Here is a 16,165-nt window from a genome sequence, read left to right as displayed (position 1 = left end):
ACTGCTTCTAGCTGCTAATATCCTGAGTGGACTTTATTTTAGCACACTGAAGAAAGCAAGGGACTTATGCAGCTTTCTCTTGCTGCTGCGTAAACTCTGCGTTTTTGCTCAGAGCCTTTGGAATGTGGCCTTTGAAGTCCAGCGTATCTGCACAGCCGAAGCGGGCTGGACGCCAGGATTTATCTGAGCAATAAATCATTTCTTAAGAGAAGGTTCCAGAGTTGGGTAGGATTGATATGTGGAAAGTAATTGTGACATAAGTTTTCCCCTCCTTGGCTTGGACATCATCAGCCTCCCTGTTGGAAAGGGACTACTGGAAACAGAAAAACTTGCAAGGTGGTGGTATTTAGGAGCTAGATAACCCTAAATATTGGTGGGGAGGAGGGGAGAACTCAACATGGGGATGCCATTTTGACATGCATAATATATAGTTCAGAACCTAAACACTATGATGAAAGGGTTCTTCTCTGATGCTCACATAGAAAATCCCCCATTTGCTTTTCAGTCTTTTAAATTATGGAGTATGTGTTTCTTACCATTGTCTTTTTTTGGTCACATTTACTTCCCTACACCCCCCTGACAGGTCACATTAGGAAAAGTGTTAAAAGTCATAGTGATAATGCGGAGCCTCTTCATTTACCGAACAATTGTCAAGGGGTATCATGAAAATGTATACACGGACGATGGCAAGGTAAGTGTCTCTTCCATATTTCCCTTTGCTATGGATGTTTATATGGAACTTGGTGCTCAGGCATTTACAGAAGAGCAAGTCTCTACAACTGATGCATCTCTGGTCCAAGAAGCTGTCCTAATGTTATTTATGTAAAGCATCCCACTTTTAATTTTAGATAACTTATCTACTGATTTACTATATCCTCAGCCCTTAGACCAGGTGTCAGGATCCTTGGCACCCCAGATGTTGCTGGATGGCAAGTATCACAATCCTTGGCCATTACCCATGCTTGCTAAAGCTGATGGGAGTTATTATTAAGCAGCTTCTGAATGGCCAAAGGTTCTCCACACTTGCCTTAGGCCCATGTTGCATCATTATTAGTATCTACTATTGCTGGGGCACATCAGTTGTCCAGGCTTTGGATCCCCCCCCCCCGAGCCACCAGGAAATTGTACACAAATTTTCCATTCAAGAAGGAAAAACCTCTTTTTGGTGAGAAATCGGGGGCTTGTCCCAAGTTGGTTTAATCTGATGGCAGCCACAGCATTCTGAATGGCAGCTATTAAGGCAGTGCAACCTGCTTCCATGAGTGATCTGCTTCATTGGGGGGGGGGGAATCACCTGGCTTGAACTCCTAATTTCTCTTGACTGCATGCACTCCATATGGCTTTCTGTGGCGCTTTAGAGGGTGTTAATGGGACCTGACAGCCTTCAAGTTGGTTTCTTTCTCTCTTCAGAGTGGAATGGGCTCTTGCTGTCAGAGAAGTTCCCTCACTGAAAAGGGTAGATCAAGCAGGTACAGAGGCAGAGGGAAGAGAATGCCTCAGAGAGGAGGGAGAAGCGGGGAGTAGCAGGAAATTGACCTCTGTACAGAGAGGCACAGCGAACTGGAATGCAACTGACAGGCTCCAGTGAAGACAAAACAGAAGGAGAGGGGGAGATAGGAGGGGTGGAATTGCCCAGAAGCAGGAGACCTTTGAAGCTAGCCGAGAAGGGGGGGCTGGAAGGAGGAAAAGGTGGGGGATTTCCTGCTGGGACAGGAAAGGGAGGAATCACCATGTTTCGGCAGCTGGATCATCATCAGAGGACTTACCAGAGCTCCTTGTAATGTAGTAATAAATCTGCAATAATTAACTGCCGGAGTTGTGTCGTGTGGGGGAGAGACACTTGCTGAGACACCCACCTAGGCTCACTTTTTTGCCAATAACAAGTACTAAGCACTCCTGAGGGACGCGGGTGGCACTGTGGTCTAAACCACAGAGCCTAGGGCTTGCACATCAGAAGGTTGGCGGTTCAAATCCCCGCGACGGGGTGAGCTCCCGTTGCTCGGTCCCTGCTCCTGCCAACCTAGCAGTTCGAAAGCACGTCAAAGTACAAGTAGATAAATAGATACCGCTCCGGCAGGAAGGTAAACGGCATTTCTGTGCGCTGCTCTGGTTCTCCAGAAGCAGCTTAGTCATGCTGGCCACATGACCCAGAAAAACTGTCTGCGGACAAATGCCGGCTCCCTCGGCCTATAGAGCGCGCATCCTGAAAGTCGTCCACGACTGGACCTAACGGTCAGGGGTCCCTTTACCTTTACCTTTACCTTTAGGCACTCTTGTCTCTCACATTCTTCCCCCGCCCCTCTGGATCTCTCTCTCTCCTTATTACAAAACCCATTAAAAACATAAGGTTCATAATAACCAGACAAGCACTTGCGCTTCAAGGCCCCTAAGCCCTTCCCCTGAAAATAACTTCACACTGACACGTAATTTTAGTTTAAGTCATTGGGCAAAATTTAGGCCACAACGTTATTGATTACAGCAAAGTGAGCGGTGTTGGCTTAGGCATTGGCAACAGACTATAACTGACTCCTGCCTCTCTGGCTTGAAGTCTGAAAGGGTAAACACCAAACGAGGGAACAACATCGATGAAGACCAACCAAAGCTCACTCCAGGGTTCCTGTGGTCCTGGCATGGCCCTAGCCCCTCAAGCGGACTGCAGACGAGATCCAGGACCCCCAGATTCCTTTACCGGAATACCCTTATGCATGGAGGGGCAGGTGATGGCTGCACCTCCCCTCCCACCCACTTCAATAAGCCAATGCCTAACTCCCACACGAGCCTAGCGCTCGCCGCCAACACCCTTACTTCGCAAACAGTCCTTCAAGCCATCTGGGACCTTGGCCAACCACACATTGTTACCTTTGTCAGATAAATGCACTCCATCTGCCCTAAACAGGGCTGCATTAGAGAAGGTAATACCAGGGTGGTATTACGAGTCTCAGATATGTTTAGAGACCCATGCACGCTCTATCAGCAGAGTGTGTAAATCTTCTCACAGCAGAAGAGGTGGACAGAGAAACGTGTAAGCATTATATTACAGCATTTTATTCAGCAGCAGGAACAAAGGAAAAAATATGTCTGCTTCCCTTTGTCTGCAGCAAAAAAAAGCAGTAACACAAAAGCTATATACAAAAGCTATATAGAAAGTGCTGGAAGTAAACAGGCATGTGACACACAAACATCATGCCTGTACCCTTTTAAGGTGGAATGGAACTACATCCTCCCCCTTTCCATGTAACCTGTCGTACTTGTGGTTCAACCCAATTGCAACCTCTGTACATAAACCTGAAGTTGTTCTCTGTTAACAACCTTAGACAACAGATCTGTAGGAATTTTGTTTCCTGGCATGTAGGACACCAGAATGAGTCCTTTCTGAATACACTCTCTTGCACGATGTAGCTTTATCTGCAAATATTTGGCTCTTTGCTTGCAACTCTCTGAGGCCAGCAAAGCCAAACAGGATCTGTTATCTTGATACACCTGTATAGGACATGTCACTTTGACTCTGATGTCCTGAAACAGTTGCATCAACCATTCACAACCCATGAGTGAAGATGACAGGGCATTGAGTTCTGCCTCACAGGAACTTAGGCTTACTGTCGTCTGCTTTTTGCACAGCCAGTCAAACAGACAGTGGTTGTACATGTAGCACACTCCAGAAGTGCTTGTACCATCCGTGGTGTCACTTCCCAAACTAGCATCTGCAAAGATTTCAAGACCTCCAGTCTTCTGACTGGTGAACCTCAGCCTGTAGTGCAAAGTCCCCTTCAAATAGCGGGCTATGCGCTTCAGAGCTTTCCAATCCTGAACAGTAGGATTATTGGCATGTCTGCTAAGCAGGTTAGTGCTTACAGCAATGTCAGGTCTTGAACATCTAGCAATAAAATTCAGCTTGCCTAGAATGCATCTGTACAGTGTGGTGTCAGAAAATGCTTCAGCAGTACTATCTACCTAGTAACCTGTTACCATCGGTGTGTCTACAGGATTTGCATCAACCAAATTCAGCCTGGTTAATACATCAGCAATTTTCTGTGTTTGGTGTACCAGAAAATTACCTTCCTGGTCTTTCTCTACAATGCAGAGAAAGATAGTTGGATACCTCACCAAGATCCGTCATGTCAAAGTGCTCCTTCAGTTGAGCTAGGGTGCTTTGGTACAAAGCCTGATTCTTCCAGAAAAGAAGAATATCATCAACAAAGCATAAACAATACAGTTTGCTTTGCCCCTCCTCTTTGACAAACACACATGGATCAGCTTTGCCTTGGTGAAAACCTAGAGAAAGCAATGTCTCAGTGAGTTTTGTGTCCCAACACCTGGCACTCTGCTTGAGACCCTATAGGGACTTCTGTAGTTTACAGACCATTTTCTTCTGTATCTGCATTCCATCAGGTGGAAGCATATATAGCTCCTCCCCCAAAACCCCGTACAAAAAAGCTGTGTTCACGTCGTGATGAGAAACGTGCAGTTTCTCTTCTTCAGCAATCTTGAGCATTAGTCTAATGCTCTCATATTTGACGGTGGGTGAGTAGGTCTCGTGGTAATCCTGTCCTGGTACCTGTGAAAAACCTCTGGCGACCAATCTGGTTTTGTGCCTGACAGCCTTGCTAGTCTGGTCTGTCTTGGCCTTGAAGACCCATTTGCTGCCAACCAGTCTCATTCCTGGGACTACTGGCACTAGCTCCCAGGTTTGGTTCCTATTAAAGGAATCAACTTCAGCCTTCATGGCATTAAGCCATGGTTCAGCATCTTTAGAGGTTAATTCTTGCACCTCTTGGAAGCTTGATGGTTCCCACACCTTCTCTGAGCTACTAAGAACAGCAGTTGCTATCTTAGCAAACTCATCAGCAAATCTCTTTGAAGGTTTGCCTTTTGTGGCCCTTTCAGATCTGCATGCTAGACACAAGTCTTCTGCACTCATCTCCTCCTTCTTAGGAGAAAAGAGGCCAATGGTGAACAGTGGTTCTTCCAGTTCAATGTCAGACGCATCAGATGGTGTGACTGAGGCCTTTGCGCTCTTGTAGTCTGCTGTGTCATCACTGTCACTGACAGCAGCACCAGCGCTGCTCACTGAGCTGGAATCCGAACTCTGATCATCATCCTCAGCTTCCTCTTCTCCCTCATCATCTTCATCCCCCTCTGAGTGACTCTGAAAAATTCCCACATTTCCCCCCCCCCCATTTGGGATTGTACTCAACACTCTTTGTGACCCTAATGGTCTTAGAGTCAGTCATGAATACCCTGTATGCACCTTTTTCGTACCCCATGAACAAACCATGTGCCCCACGCTTCCCAAGTTTGCTGCTCTGTGGGGTGTGGACCCAAATGTCAAACGAAAGATTCTCATGTGCTTGACGTAAGGTTTCTTACCAAACATCTTCTCATAGGGAGTACAACCAATAGGTGATGACAGTCTCCTGTTATAGGAATAAAGGAAACACGATAAAGCTTCAGCCCAATATTTCTCAGGGAGATTGGCATCATGCAACAAGGTTTTTAGGCCTTGCAGCAAAGTCTGGCTTGCCCACTCGCAAAGTCCATTCTCCCATGGAGATCTGGGACTTGAGAGGTCGTGCTGGATTCCCTTCTCAGTCAGGAAAGCTTCAAACTGCTGAGAAGTGAATTCACCGCCTCAATCAGTAAATAAACAGCCAGTGCGTTTACTGTGAGCATTCTCCAACCAAGCACAGAATGCCTTGAACTTAGGAAACGCTTCTGACTTCTGCTGGAGCACAAACACATGAATGTACCTGGAAAAAGAATCAGTTAAAACCATGAAGTACATTGCTCCACCCAAAGAGGGTGCAAGTGGACCTACCAGGTCTGCATGGACTAGCTGATAGGGTTTGGAAGCCTGTCTGTCAGACACCTTGCCTTTTGGAGCAATCTTTACTTTGTTTTCAGCACAAGATATACATTTCATGTGAAACTTACAGGGTTTGATGGACATACCCTGAACCAACCCAGGCATCTTGGCCAGTGCCTGCCATGACATGTGACCAAATCTTTGGTGCGCCTCGTGAATACATCCTGCATGAAGAACTTTGTTAGTTCGTGCAACACAACAAGATTCAACATTAGACACATCAACACCATTGTCATCATAAGTTATCAAGAACAAGCCACCCTGTTATCCAATTCGATAAGACAACCAGAAAACATTGGCACCTGATACAAGACGTACCAGGCTGCCCTTTTATACCTCAGTAGAACCAGGAACTTTAAAGACATGCTTGTACACGCAGATATAACGGATAAGAACCAGCCACAAGATTGCAATATAAAATATAACATTTTTAATGCCAAGAGGCCATTGTGGAGGCAACATTTGGAGCAACTGCTGAGGAGGCAGCATATTGGGCCTCCAAGGAACCCTGGCACTGCAGCAGCAACAGAGGCAATGCATTCCTCAGAGGCTTGATTTGCCACTTCTGTGGATCCTGCTAACAGAGGCAGTTGCCTCACCTTGCTATATGAGTAGGCCAACCCTGCTCCTACCTCATGTGAGGCTGGATGCCTGAATAGGCCTTACGTTGCATGTGCACTGTGTTGGGATCGTCCTACTCTCGTGTAGGACCCTGGCAGAGACACATGCCCAACTGGCAAGTTCTCTCCCTCCTGGTCTGTCGTTTGGCAGCTTCAAAAGCTTTCTTCAGCCTGAACATCACAGTGATTGATACCAAAAGACATCAGCACACTTAGGAACCTGCAGAGTATTTGCAGTTTGCATAACGAAACTCAGTATCACAGCATTTTGGCTAATCTACTTTATTTACATATACACTTGGAGCATTCTACCTTAGCTCCTTCCTCTTTCTCATCAGACAGCAAAGAGAGAAAGAACAAAGGACAATAGTCCCACTTCACGGAACACAGTAACACAAAACATCCTGTCTCTGTCACTTCCCATACTGTGGAATGAAAACATACACCATCATGTGATAGACAACAATCCCATGACTGCAAACACGGAGCAAGAATCCTCTGTCTAGTGGAAAGGTTTAGGATTCCAGTTTAAATTTGGTTGTCAGGTATAATTCCAAGAGGAATCAGTCTAATAAAAAGGTGGAATGAATCTGTGTTTCTTAATATTTCATGTATGTTGATATTGCTTGCATCCGCCACAGGACCTTGACTCCACTGTTACAGCAGATGAATTTCAAGAGATGTCCAGAGTACTGTTATGTTGGAAGAGTTTCAGTTAGTAAGTTTCAAGGATGCAAACAAGGTGCTTGGACTGGTCAGGGTGACAGTTTGCATTCTGGACCCATGGCCCTCTTGGCTGAGAAAAACTTAACAGGGAAGGGACAGCTGGCTGGCCCAGGGAAGTATTAATTATTCCTTGTGAGAGGGACAGGGCCCTGTCTGCTTGAAGAAGGCAGTGGCAAAACCACTCATTAAGAAACTCTCCCTGGATTCAGAAAATCTAAGTAATTACCATCCAGTTGCCAATTTCCCCTTCTTGGGCAAGGTTCTTGAGCAAGTGGTCATGGGCCAGATCCAGGCACTGTTGGAGGAAATTGATTTTCTTTAAAAAATATATATTGTCAGGGAACTGCCATCGGCTCAGGGGCAAGAGGGGAAAAGCCAGATGGATTACAGAGAGCCCCCAAAGATTGTGGGAAGCAGCACCTCCTCAGCAGAGGAGAATAGCCACGCCTCTAGTGGAGAGGAGCTTCAGGGCTCGGAGGAGGCGAGGCGGTGCCAGGACACCTTGCCTGAGCAAAGTGGGGAGGAGAGAGGTCCTCCGTTACCCACGCCTTCCTTGCACAGTAGGCTTCCGCGCAGAGAGGGGAGGCGCAGACTGGGCATCAAGCAACTACTCTGCTGGGGAAGGTTTAAGGACCGCCCACTCTCAGATTCTGCCAGTGAATGAGCAAGACACGGAATAGAGGAGCTCTGCATGGTGAAGGGGTTTTTTTGCACCAATAACAAGGCTTTACAACAGACCAGGGAGGCATTTGCCTGATTGCTCTCGAGCAACCCCCTGATACCCGTAACAACAATCTGAGAGAGTCCCTGACATTGCTCGAGGGTAGCCATGTGAAGGCAGCATGATGAGCCAGACCGGACCAGCCACGGAGACGGAGCAGGAAGCTATGGTGCGAAGGCTAATTGAGAGGAACTGAGACCTCGAGGCGCACGTTGCTATGCTGTCAGCCCGGCTGGAGGAGAGGTGAGCACAGGATGGTCAGCTCAGAGCTACCCTGATCGGAAGGAAGGTCCCAGGGCTAGTGAATAAGTTTGGAGTAAAGCCCCAAGATTACAACACGTTTAAAACAGAGATACAATATGCGTTGGAATTGCAAGAAGGGGAGTTTACTAGCGACCGGGAGTGCGTTGCTTTTGTAATTGGACACCTTGAGGGGGTGCTCGCGAATGGATTAGGCCGCTCATAGCAGCGGGGAACGATGCTTTGAAAGACCTGAAGAAATTTTATCAGGCGATGGACGCTATGTTCTCCAGCGAGGCGGAAGGAAGTGTGACACAAAGGGAGCTGCTGAGTTTCAAATAGGGGTCTCTGACCGTCAGGAGCTACTGGTCGCGTTTTGCGATGTTAGTGCACAAGCTAGGCTGGGACCTAGATTCTGAACCCCTGCAAGCTCTGTTTGAGGCAGGCTTGAATCCCGAAGTAAAGGATGAATTATCCAGAGCCCCCTGCCCACGGTCCATGGATGAGCTAACTAAAACAGTGTTAGCGGTTGGAGTACGGCAGGAGGCGTGGGCTCAGGAAAGGCGGGAGGCCAGAGGAGAGTGTTTCCATGGCAACCGCATTCCGGAGATGCCTACAGGGACTTCCCACAGTCTGCCAGCAGCCGAGCCAATGGAAATTGATGGAGCCCGTGCGCGAGAGATTTCAAACGTCAGTGAGCTCAGGAAGAAAGAGGGGAGGGACTGGAAAACAGCCAAAAAGTGTTTCATCTGTCAGCGCCCTGGACATTTCGCAAAGGTCTGTCTCCAGAAAAAAAGTCTGGCAAGGCATGATGGGTGCAGCAGGCAAAGTGGAGGGAGAGAAGGCTCAGGTGCAGGGAAACGAATAAGCCTGGCTGCAGACCAACAGGGGCAGCAACCAGGCAGGCAACCAGTAGAAGAGCCCCAACCAAACCCTCCCAAGGCAGGCATAGCAGTTGAAGTGGTGCTAGAACCTCCTAATGGGCACCCAGTAGAAGTCCACGCTCTTCTTGATTCGGGTTCTTCTTGCAACTTTTTCAGCAGACACTTCGCTCTGGAGCACCAACTACACCTGTTGCCACTAGATTTCCCCTTGCAAGTGACCACCATTGATGGCAGGGAGCTACTGGGGGGGGGGGAGTGACACACCAGACACCCCCAATGAGGATGAGGGTTTCTAGGCACACGGAAACCATTGCCTTTCATGTGGCCACACTGGCGGGACCCCCCATTATACTGGGAATGAGTTGGTTGGCACTCCACAAGAGACCACAAGGGCCATCAAGTCCAACCCCCTGCCAAGCAGGAAACACCATCAGAGCACTCCTGACATATGGTTGTCAAGCCTCTGCTTAAAGACCTCCAAAGAAGGAGACTCCACCACACTCCTTGGCAGCAAATTCCACTGTCGAACAGCTCTTACTGTCAGGAAGTTCTTCCTAATGTTTAGGTGGAATCTTCTTTCTTGTAGTTTGGAACCATTGCTCCGTGTCCACTTCTCTGGAGCAGCAGAAAACAACCTTTCTCCCTCCTCTATGTGACATCCTTTTATATATTTGAACATGGCTATCATATCACCCCTTAACCTCCTCTTCTCCAGGCTAAACATGCCCAGCTCCCTTAGCCGTTCCTCATAAGGCATCGTTTCCAGGCCTTTGACCATTTTGGTTGCCCTCCTCTGGACACGTTCCAGTTTGTCAGTGTCCTTCTTGAACTGTGGTGCCCAGAACTGGACACAGTACTCCAGGTGAGGTCTGACCAGAGCAGAATACAGTGGCACTATTACTTCCCTTGATCTAGATGCTATACTCCTATTGATGCAGCCCAGAATTGCATTGGCTTTTTTAGCTGCCGCGTCACACTGTTGGCTCATGTCAAGTTTGCGGTCAACCAAGACTCCTAGATCCTTTTCACATGTACTGCTCTCAAGCCAGGTGTCACCCATCTTGTATTTGTGACTCTCATTTTTTTTGCCCAAGTGCAATACTTGACATTTCTCCCTGTTAAAATTCATCTTGTTTGTTTTGGCCCAGTTCTCTAATCTGTCAAGGTCATTTTGAAGTGTGATCCTTTCCTCTGGGGTGTTAGCCACCCCTCCCAGTTTGGTGTCATCTGCAAATTTGATCAGGATGCCCTTGAGTCCATCATCCAAGTCGTTGATAAAGATGTTGAATAAGACCGGGCCCAAGACAGAACCCTGTGGCACCCCATTAGTCACTCTTCTCCAGGATGAAGAGGAACCACTGACCTTTGGGTTCGGTCAGTCAGCCAGTTACAAATCCACTGAGTGGTAGCATAGTCAAGTCCGCATTTTACCAGCTTCTTTACAAGAATATCATGGGGCACCTTGTCAAATGCCTTGCTTAAATCAAGGTAGGCTACATCCACTGCGTTCCCTTCATCTACCAGGCTTGTAATTCTGTCAAAAAACGAGATCAGGTTAGTCTGACATGACTTATTTTTCAGAAATCCATGCTGACTATTGGTGATCACAGTATTCCTTTCTAGGTGCTCACAGACTGTTTGCTTAATGATCTGCTCCAGAATCTTCCCTGGTATTGATGTCAGACTGACTGGGCGGTAATTATTTGGGTCCTCTCTTTTCCCCCTTTTGAAAATAGGGACATTTGCCCTCCTCCAGTCTGCCGGGACTTCGCCTGTTCTCCAGGAATTCTCAAAGATGACTGCCAGTGGTTCTGAGATCACATCTGCCAGTTCTTTTAATACTCTTGGATGCAGTTCATCTGGCCCTGGAGACTTGAATACATCTAAACTAGCCAAGTATTCTTGTACTATCTCCTTAGTTATTCTGGGCTGTGTTTCCTCTGCTGAATCATTTGCTCCAAATTCTTCAGGTCGGGCATTGTTTTCTTTATCGGAGAAGACTGAGGCAAAGAAGGCATTGAGGAGTTCAGCCCTTTCTGTGTCCCCTGTTTGCATTTCACCATCTTCTCCTCTGAGTGACCCCACTGTTTCTTTGTTCTTCCTTTTGCTACGAACATACCCATAAAAGCCTTTTTTGTTGCTTTTAACCTCTCTAGCAAGCCTGAGTTCATTCTGTGCTTTAGCTTTTCTGACTTTGTGTCTACACGTGCTGGCTATTTGTTTGAATTTCTCTTTGGTGGTTTCCCCCCTTTTCCATTTTTTGTACACATCCTTTTTTAATCTTAACTCAGTTAAAAGTTCTTTAGATAGCCACCCTGGCTTCTTTAGGCACCTTCCATGTTTCCGTCTCATTGGTATTGCCTGAAGTTGTGCTTTTACTATCTCCCTCTTAACAAACTCCCAGCCATCATTAACTCCCTTTCCTTTTAGTATTACTGTCCATGGGATCTCACCCAGCACTTCCCTAAGTTTTATGAAGTTGGCTTTCCTAAAGTCAAGAAATTGAGTCCTAGTATGCTTGGCTGCTCCTTTCCGCTGTATAGTAAACTTCAGAAGAGCATGATCACTCGCGCCTAATGATCCTTCCACTTCTACCCCTTTAACCAGGTCATCGACATTGGTTAGGACCAGATCTAAAATGGCTGTTCCTCTTGTTGCTTCTCCCACTTTCTGGACAACGAAGTTGTCTGCAAGGCCAGTGAGGAATCTGTTTGACCTTATGCTCTTGGCTGAGTTTGACATCCAGCAAATATCCGGGTAATTGAAGTCCCCCATTACTACTATCTCCCTTCCTTTTGCATGCTTGGCCATCTGTTCCAGGAAGGCATCATCTATGTCCTCCGTTTGGCTTGGGGATCTATAGTAAACTCCCACAATGAGGTCCCTGTTATTCATGTCTCCCTTAATTTTGACCCAAATGCTCTCACTTTGGCTTTGAGGTTCTAAATCTTGGATCTCTTCACAGGTATACACATCCCTGACATATAACGCCACTTCTCCTCCTTTCTTGTCTGGTCTGTTTCTCTGAAATAGATTGTATCCCTCCATTATTACATTCCAGTCGTGGGACTTATCCCACCAGGTTTCAGTGATGCCTATTATGTCATATTTAGTTTGCTGTACCAAGAACTCAAGCTCATCTTGTTTATTACCCATGCTTTGCGCATTAGTGTACAGACATTGAAGTCCATTAATCATTCCCCCGTGTCTCTTATTTAAGGATTTTTTCCTCCCACCACTAGGTCTGCGTGCTGTTTGCTCCATTTGGTCTATGACATTTGGATGATCATCTTCATCAATTGATAGACTCCTACCTTCAGGAGCACTGTCTCCCTCCCCCACATTAGTCAGTTTAAAGCCCTCCTGATGAGGTTTCTGAGATTTTTGGCAAAAACATTCCTCCCAACTGTGGTGAGGTGCAGCCCATCGCTTGCCAGAAGTCCATCTTCAAGAAACTGCAGTCCGTGATCTAAGAATCCAAACCGTTCCTGTTTACACCATTTGCGAAGCCAGCTGTTCACTTCCACTATTTTCCCCTCTCTCCCTGGGCCACGTCGTTCAACTGGGAGGACAGATGAGATGACAATTTGTGCATTTAATTGCTTCAATTTCCTGCCCAGAGCCTCATAGTCTCTTTTGATCTTCTGGAGGCTATTGCTTGCAGTGTCATTGGTTCCCACATGAACCAAGAGGAAGGGGTATTTGCCAGTGGGTTTTATGATTCCTTGCAGTCGTTCAGTTACATCTTGGATCTTAGCCCCGGGGAGACAGCACACTTCCCGAGACATCTTGTCAGGCCCACAGATCACTGCTTCTGTTCCCCTCAGTAGGGAATCCCCTATCACCACTACACGCCTCCTCTTAGGTTTGGTCGGGGTTCTTCCGCGAGCTGTCCGTTCCAAGGTCACCTGCATATTCCAGGAGGACTGACTTTGCTGCTCGTCTTCATATACCTGATCGACTGTAATGAGGGAGAGATCCTCAAATGGAGTCTGCTCTTCGTCTTCCATGCTAGGGGAGAGGACCTCAAAGCGATTGTGTATTTCTAAACAATCAGAGCGAGCCCTGGGCTTCCTACTTCTTTGAGTCACGTTTCTCCATATATCTGGCTCCTGTGTTGGTGAACTAGCCTCCTTCTCAGGGGAGTCCCCTGTCTCCTCCTTGGTGGAGACGGTGTGCTCTGTTGCTTCCAAGAAGAGCTCCAGCTCTCTAATTCTTTGGAGCGTAGCTACACGTTCCTCCAGTTGCTGGACTTTGTCTTTTAAGAGGGCAATCAACATGCAATTGCTGCAGGTAAAGCTGCCTGCAACCTTTGGCAAGATGGCAAACATTGTGCAGGAACCGCAGGCGACTGCAGCTATTCCCTCACTCTCCATCTTGAGAACGTGTCATTGGGGGTGGCTACAGTGGTCCTCCATCATAAGAAGCATGCAGACAGGACAAATAACTCCCTCCCAAAAAAACCCTAGGTCTCCCCCAACAAACGTTTGAGACTAGCTCCCCTAAATCTAAAAGATTTAGATTTAGGACTGGAGACCTTGTGCGTTTTTCTCCAGGAAACTGAGCAAGTCAGAGCAAAATTACACTATTTATGACAAAGAATTTCTGGTCTTTAGGCAGTGGAGACACTTTTTGATTGGGGCGCAACACCAGATCCAGGTCCGAACAGACCACAAGAACCTGGAATACTGGCGGACAGCGCACGTACTCAACCAGAGACAGGTCCGGTGGTCGCAGATGTTCTCACAGTATCACTTTGAGATACAATACGTTCCTGGGTGGGGGGGGGATGTGAGGACGGACGCACTTTCCAAGAAACCTGAGTACATGGAAGGGGAAGGACCTCCTGTGGCCCGGCACGTGTTCCCAGAGGACCGCTGGTCATGTGGGGGAGCACTGGTAGGGGAGCAAGAACTGGTTGGGCTCACCAGACACGATGAGTTTGCTCAAACTAAAATCAGGGAGCTCAGAGATGGAAAAGGAGAAAATGGGGGGTTTTGAGGAAAAAGGAGGGCTCTTGTGCTACAAAGGGGCACTGTATGCGCTGGGAGAGGCATTGAGAGCCAAAATACTTAGGCAGCTCCATGACAACCCCACAGCCGGGCATTTTGGGCAGCATAAGACCATGCTACTAGTCACCAGACAGTTCTGGTGGCCCAAGGTAAGGGAGGATGTACAACTCAGGCTAAATTTGGAAAGGGCTAAAGAAGTCTACAAAAGGCAGGCAGACAGGCACCGCAGGCCAGGGGAGGTCATACGGGTGAGGGACAGGGTGTGGTTGTCGTCCCAGGGTTTGCCCCTAAAGGGAGGTTGCAAAAAATTGCAGCCTAGATGGCTGAAGCCCTTTGAGGTTAACCCAGCAGGTTAACCCAGTGACCTTCAGGCTGAAATTGCCAGACAGCATGAAGATACATCCGGTGTTTCATAGGTCCCTGCTTTCGCATTACAGGGAGGGGTGGGGCTTCCCAGGGAAGGAGGAAGGGGTGCCTACCCATCCATGGGAAAAGGAGAGGGAACACTGTAATGAAGCAATGGAAAAACTTGATTCCGGGTGGAGAGGACACCAGGTAGAGTACTTGGTGGCCTGGGACGGAGAACCCAGCTCCGAAAACACATGGGTTCCCGCAGGATCCGTCACAGAGGATTATCTGGTGGAATAATTCCATGGTTTGTTCCTGCATAAGCCTAAACCCCCAGCGAGGTTCTTGGAGGAGGAGTTCAGACCCACGGACGACGAAGGGGACTTCGTAGGTTTCCCTGCCTCAGAGGAGGAGGAAGGCCGCAGGGACGAGGTCGGGGAAGTGTCCGAGGGAGAAGAACCAGACTGGGAAGTCCAACCAGTGGGAAGGGACCCGAGAGGATGGCAAGCAGCTTTTGAATCCACAGAGGAGGATGACGGGTATTCCGGGGTTTTCCTCCATCGCCGGCCGATGCTCAAGAGGAGGAGATGGTTAAAGACCTCACCAACGGGGAGGGGGGTCTTGAGGAGGGGGTGGATGTCAGGGAACTGCCATCGGCTCAGGGGCGAGAGGGGAAAAGCCAGATGGATTACAGAGAGCCCCCAAAGATTGTGGGAAGCAGCACCTCCTCAGCAGAGGAGAATAGCCACGCCTCTAGTGGAGAGGAGCTTCAGGGCTCGGAGGAGGCGAGGCGGTGCCAGGACACCTTGCCTGAGCAAAGTGGGGAGGAGAGAGGTCCTCCGTTACCCACGCCTTCCTTGCGCAGTAGGCTTCCGCGCAGAGAGGGGAGGCGCAGACTGGGCATCAAGCAACTACTCTGCTGGGGAAGGTTTAAGGACCGCCCACTCTCAGATTCTGCCAGTGAATGAGCAAGACACGGAATAGAGGAGCTCTGCATGGTGAAGGGGTTTTTTTGCACCAATAACAAGGCTTTACAACAGACCAGGGAGGCATTTGCCTGATTGCTCTCGAGCAACCCCCTGATACCTGTAACATATATACCGTATTTTTCGCTCTATAGGATGCACTTTTTCCCCTTCAAAAATTAAGGGGAAATGTGTGCGCCTCCTATGGAACGAATGCAGGCTCCTTGGCTTCAGCGATAGCAACGTGAAGCCTCCGAAGCGCAGAGGGAGCGCTCCCTCCGCGCCTCGGAGGCTTCGCGTTGCTTTCGCTGAAGCGTGGAGAGCGAGAGGGGTCGGTGCGCACCGACCCCTCTCGCTCTCCAGGCTTCAGGGATAGCCGCCTGAAGCCTTCGGAGCGCAGCGCGCGTTCCCGCTGTGCTCCGCAGGCTTCAGGTTCCTTTTGCTGAAGCCAGGAGAGCAAGACTCTCTCAGCTTCAACAGAGAGGGAGAGCTGTGCAGCGCCCCTTCAGCCAAGCGGGAGGAGAAATGGAAGGGGCTCCGTTTCTCCTGCCACTTCGCTGAAGGGGCGCTGAGCAGAGAGGGGGAGAATTTTTTTTCGTGTTCTCCCCCTCTAAAACAAGGTGCGTCTTATAGAGCGAAAAATACCGTATATTGGTTTTTCCATGTATACATCCTCTATCAATATTTCTCTAACAATTTTTCATATTTCCCCCCCCTCCTCCCCTGGACTTCCCTCGTGTTCCCATTTTGTTTTATTTCCATATTACTCACCCTGCGTGTTGTTTC

The 16,165-nt window shown here is 48.3% G+C and overlaps 1 protein-coding gene across 1 annotated transcript in view; it reads left to right on the top strand.

Annotated features, from left to right (window-relative positions):
* The first annotated feature begins 589 nt into the window (after positions 1-589).
* The window catches only part of LOC309333251 (mediator of RNA polymerase II transcription subunit 27-like), a 75,526-nt gene continuing 59,950 nt past the window's right edge, over positions 590-16,165 (top strand). The window contains exon 1 of the mRNA XM_081846673.1: positions 590-691. Within this exon, the coding sequence (XP_081702799.1) occupies positions 620-691 (72 nt within the window). The 5' untranslated portion in view covers positions 590-619. The remainder of the gene's footprint in view (positions 692-16,165) is intronic.

Source organism: Podarcis erhardii (assembly GCF_964252035.2).
Source record: "Podarcis erhardii genome assembly, chromosome: W".
NCBI lineage: Eukaryota > Metazoa > Chordata > Lepidosauria > Squamata > Lacertidae > Podarcis > Podarcis erhardii.
The sequence above is the reverse complement of the archived record's forward strand: the minus strand, read 5'-3'. Positions and strand labels throughout refer to the sequence as shown.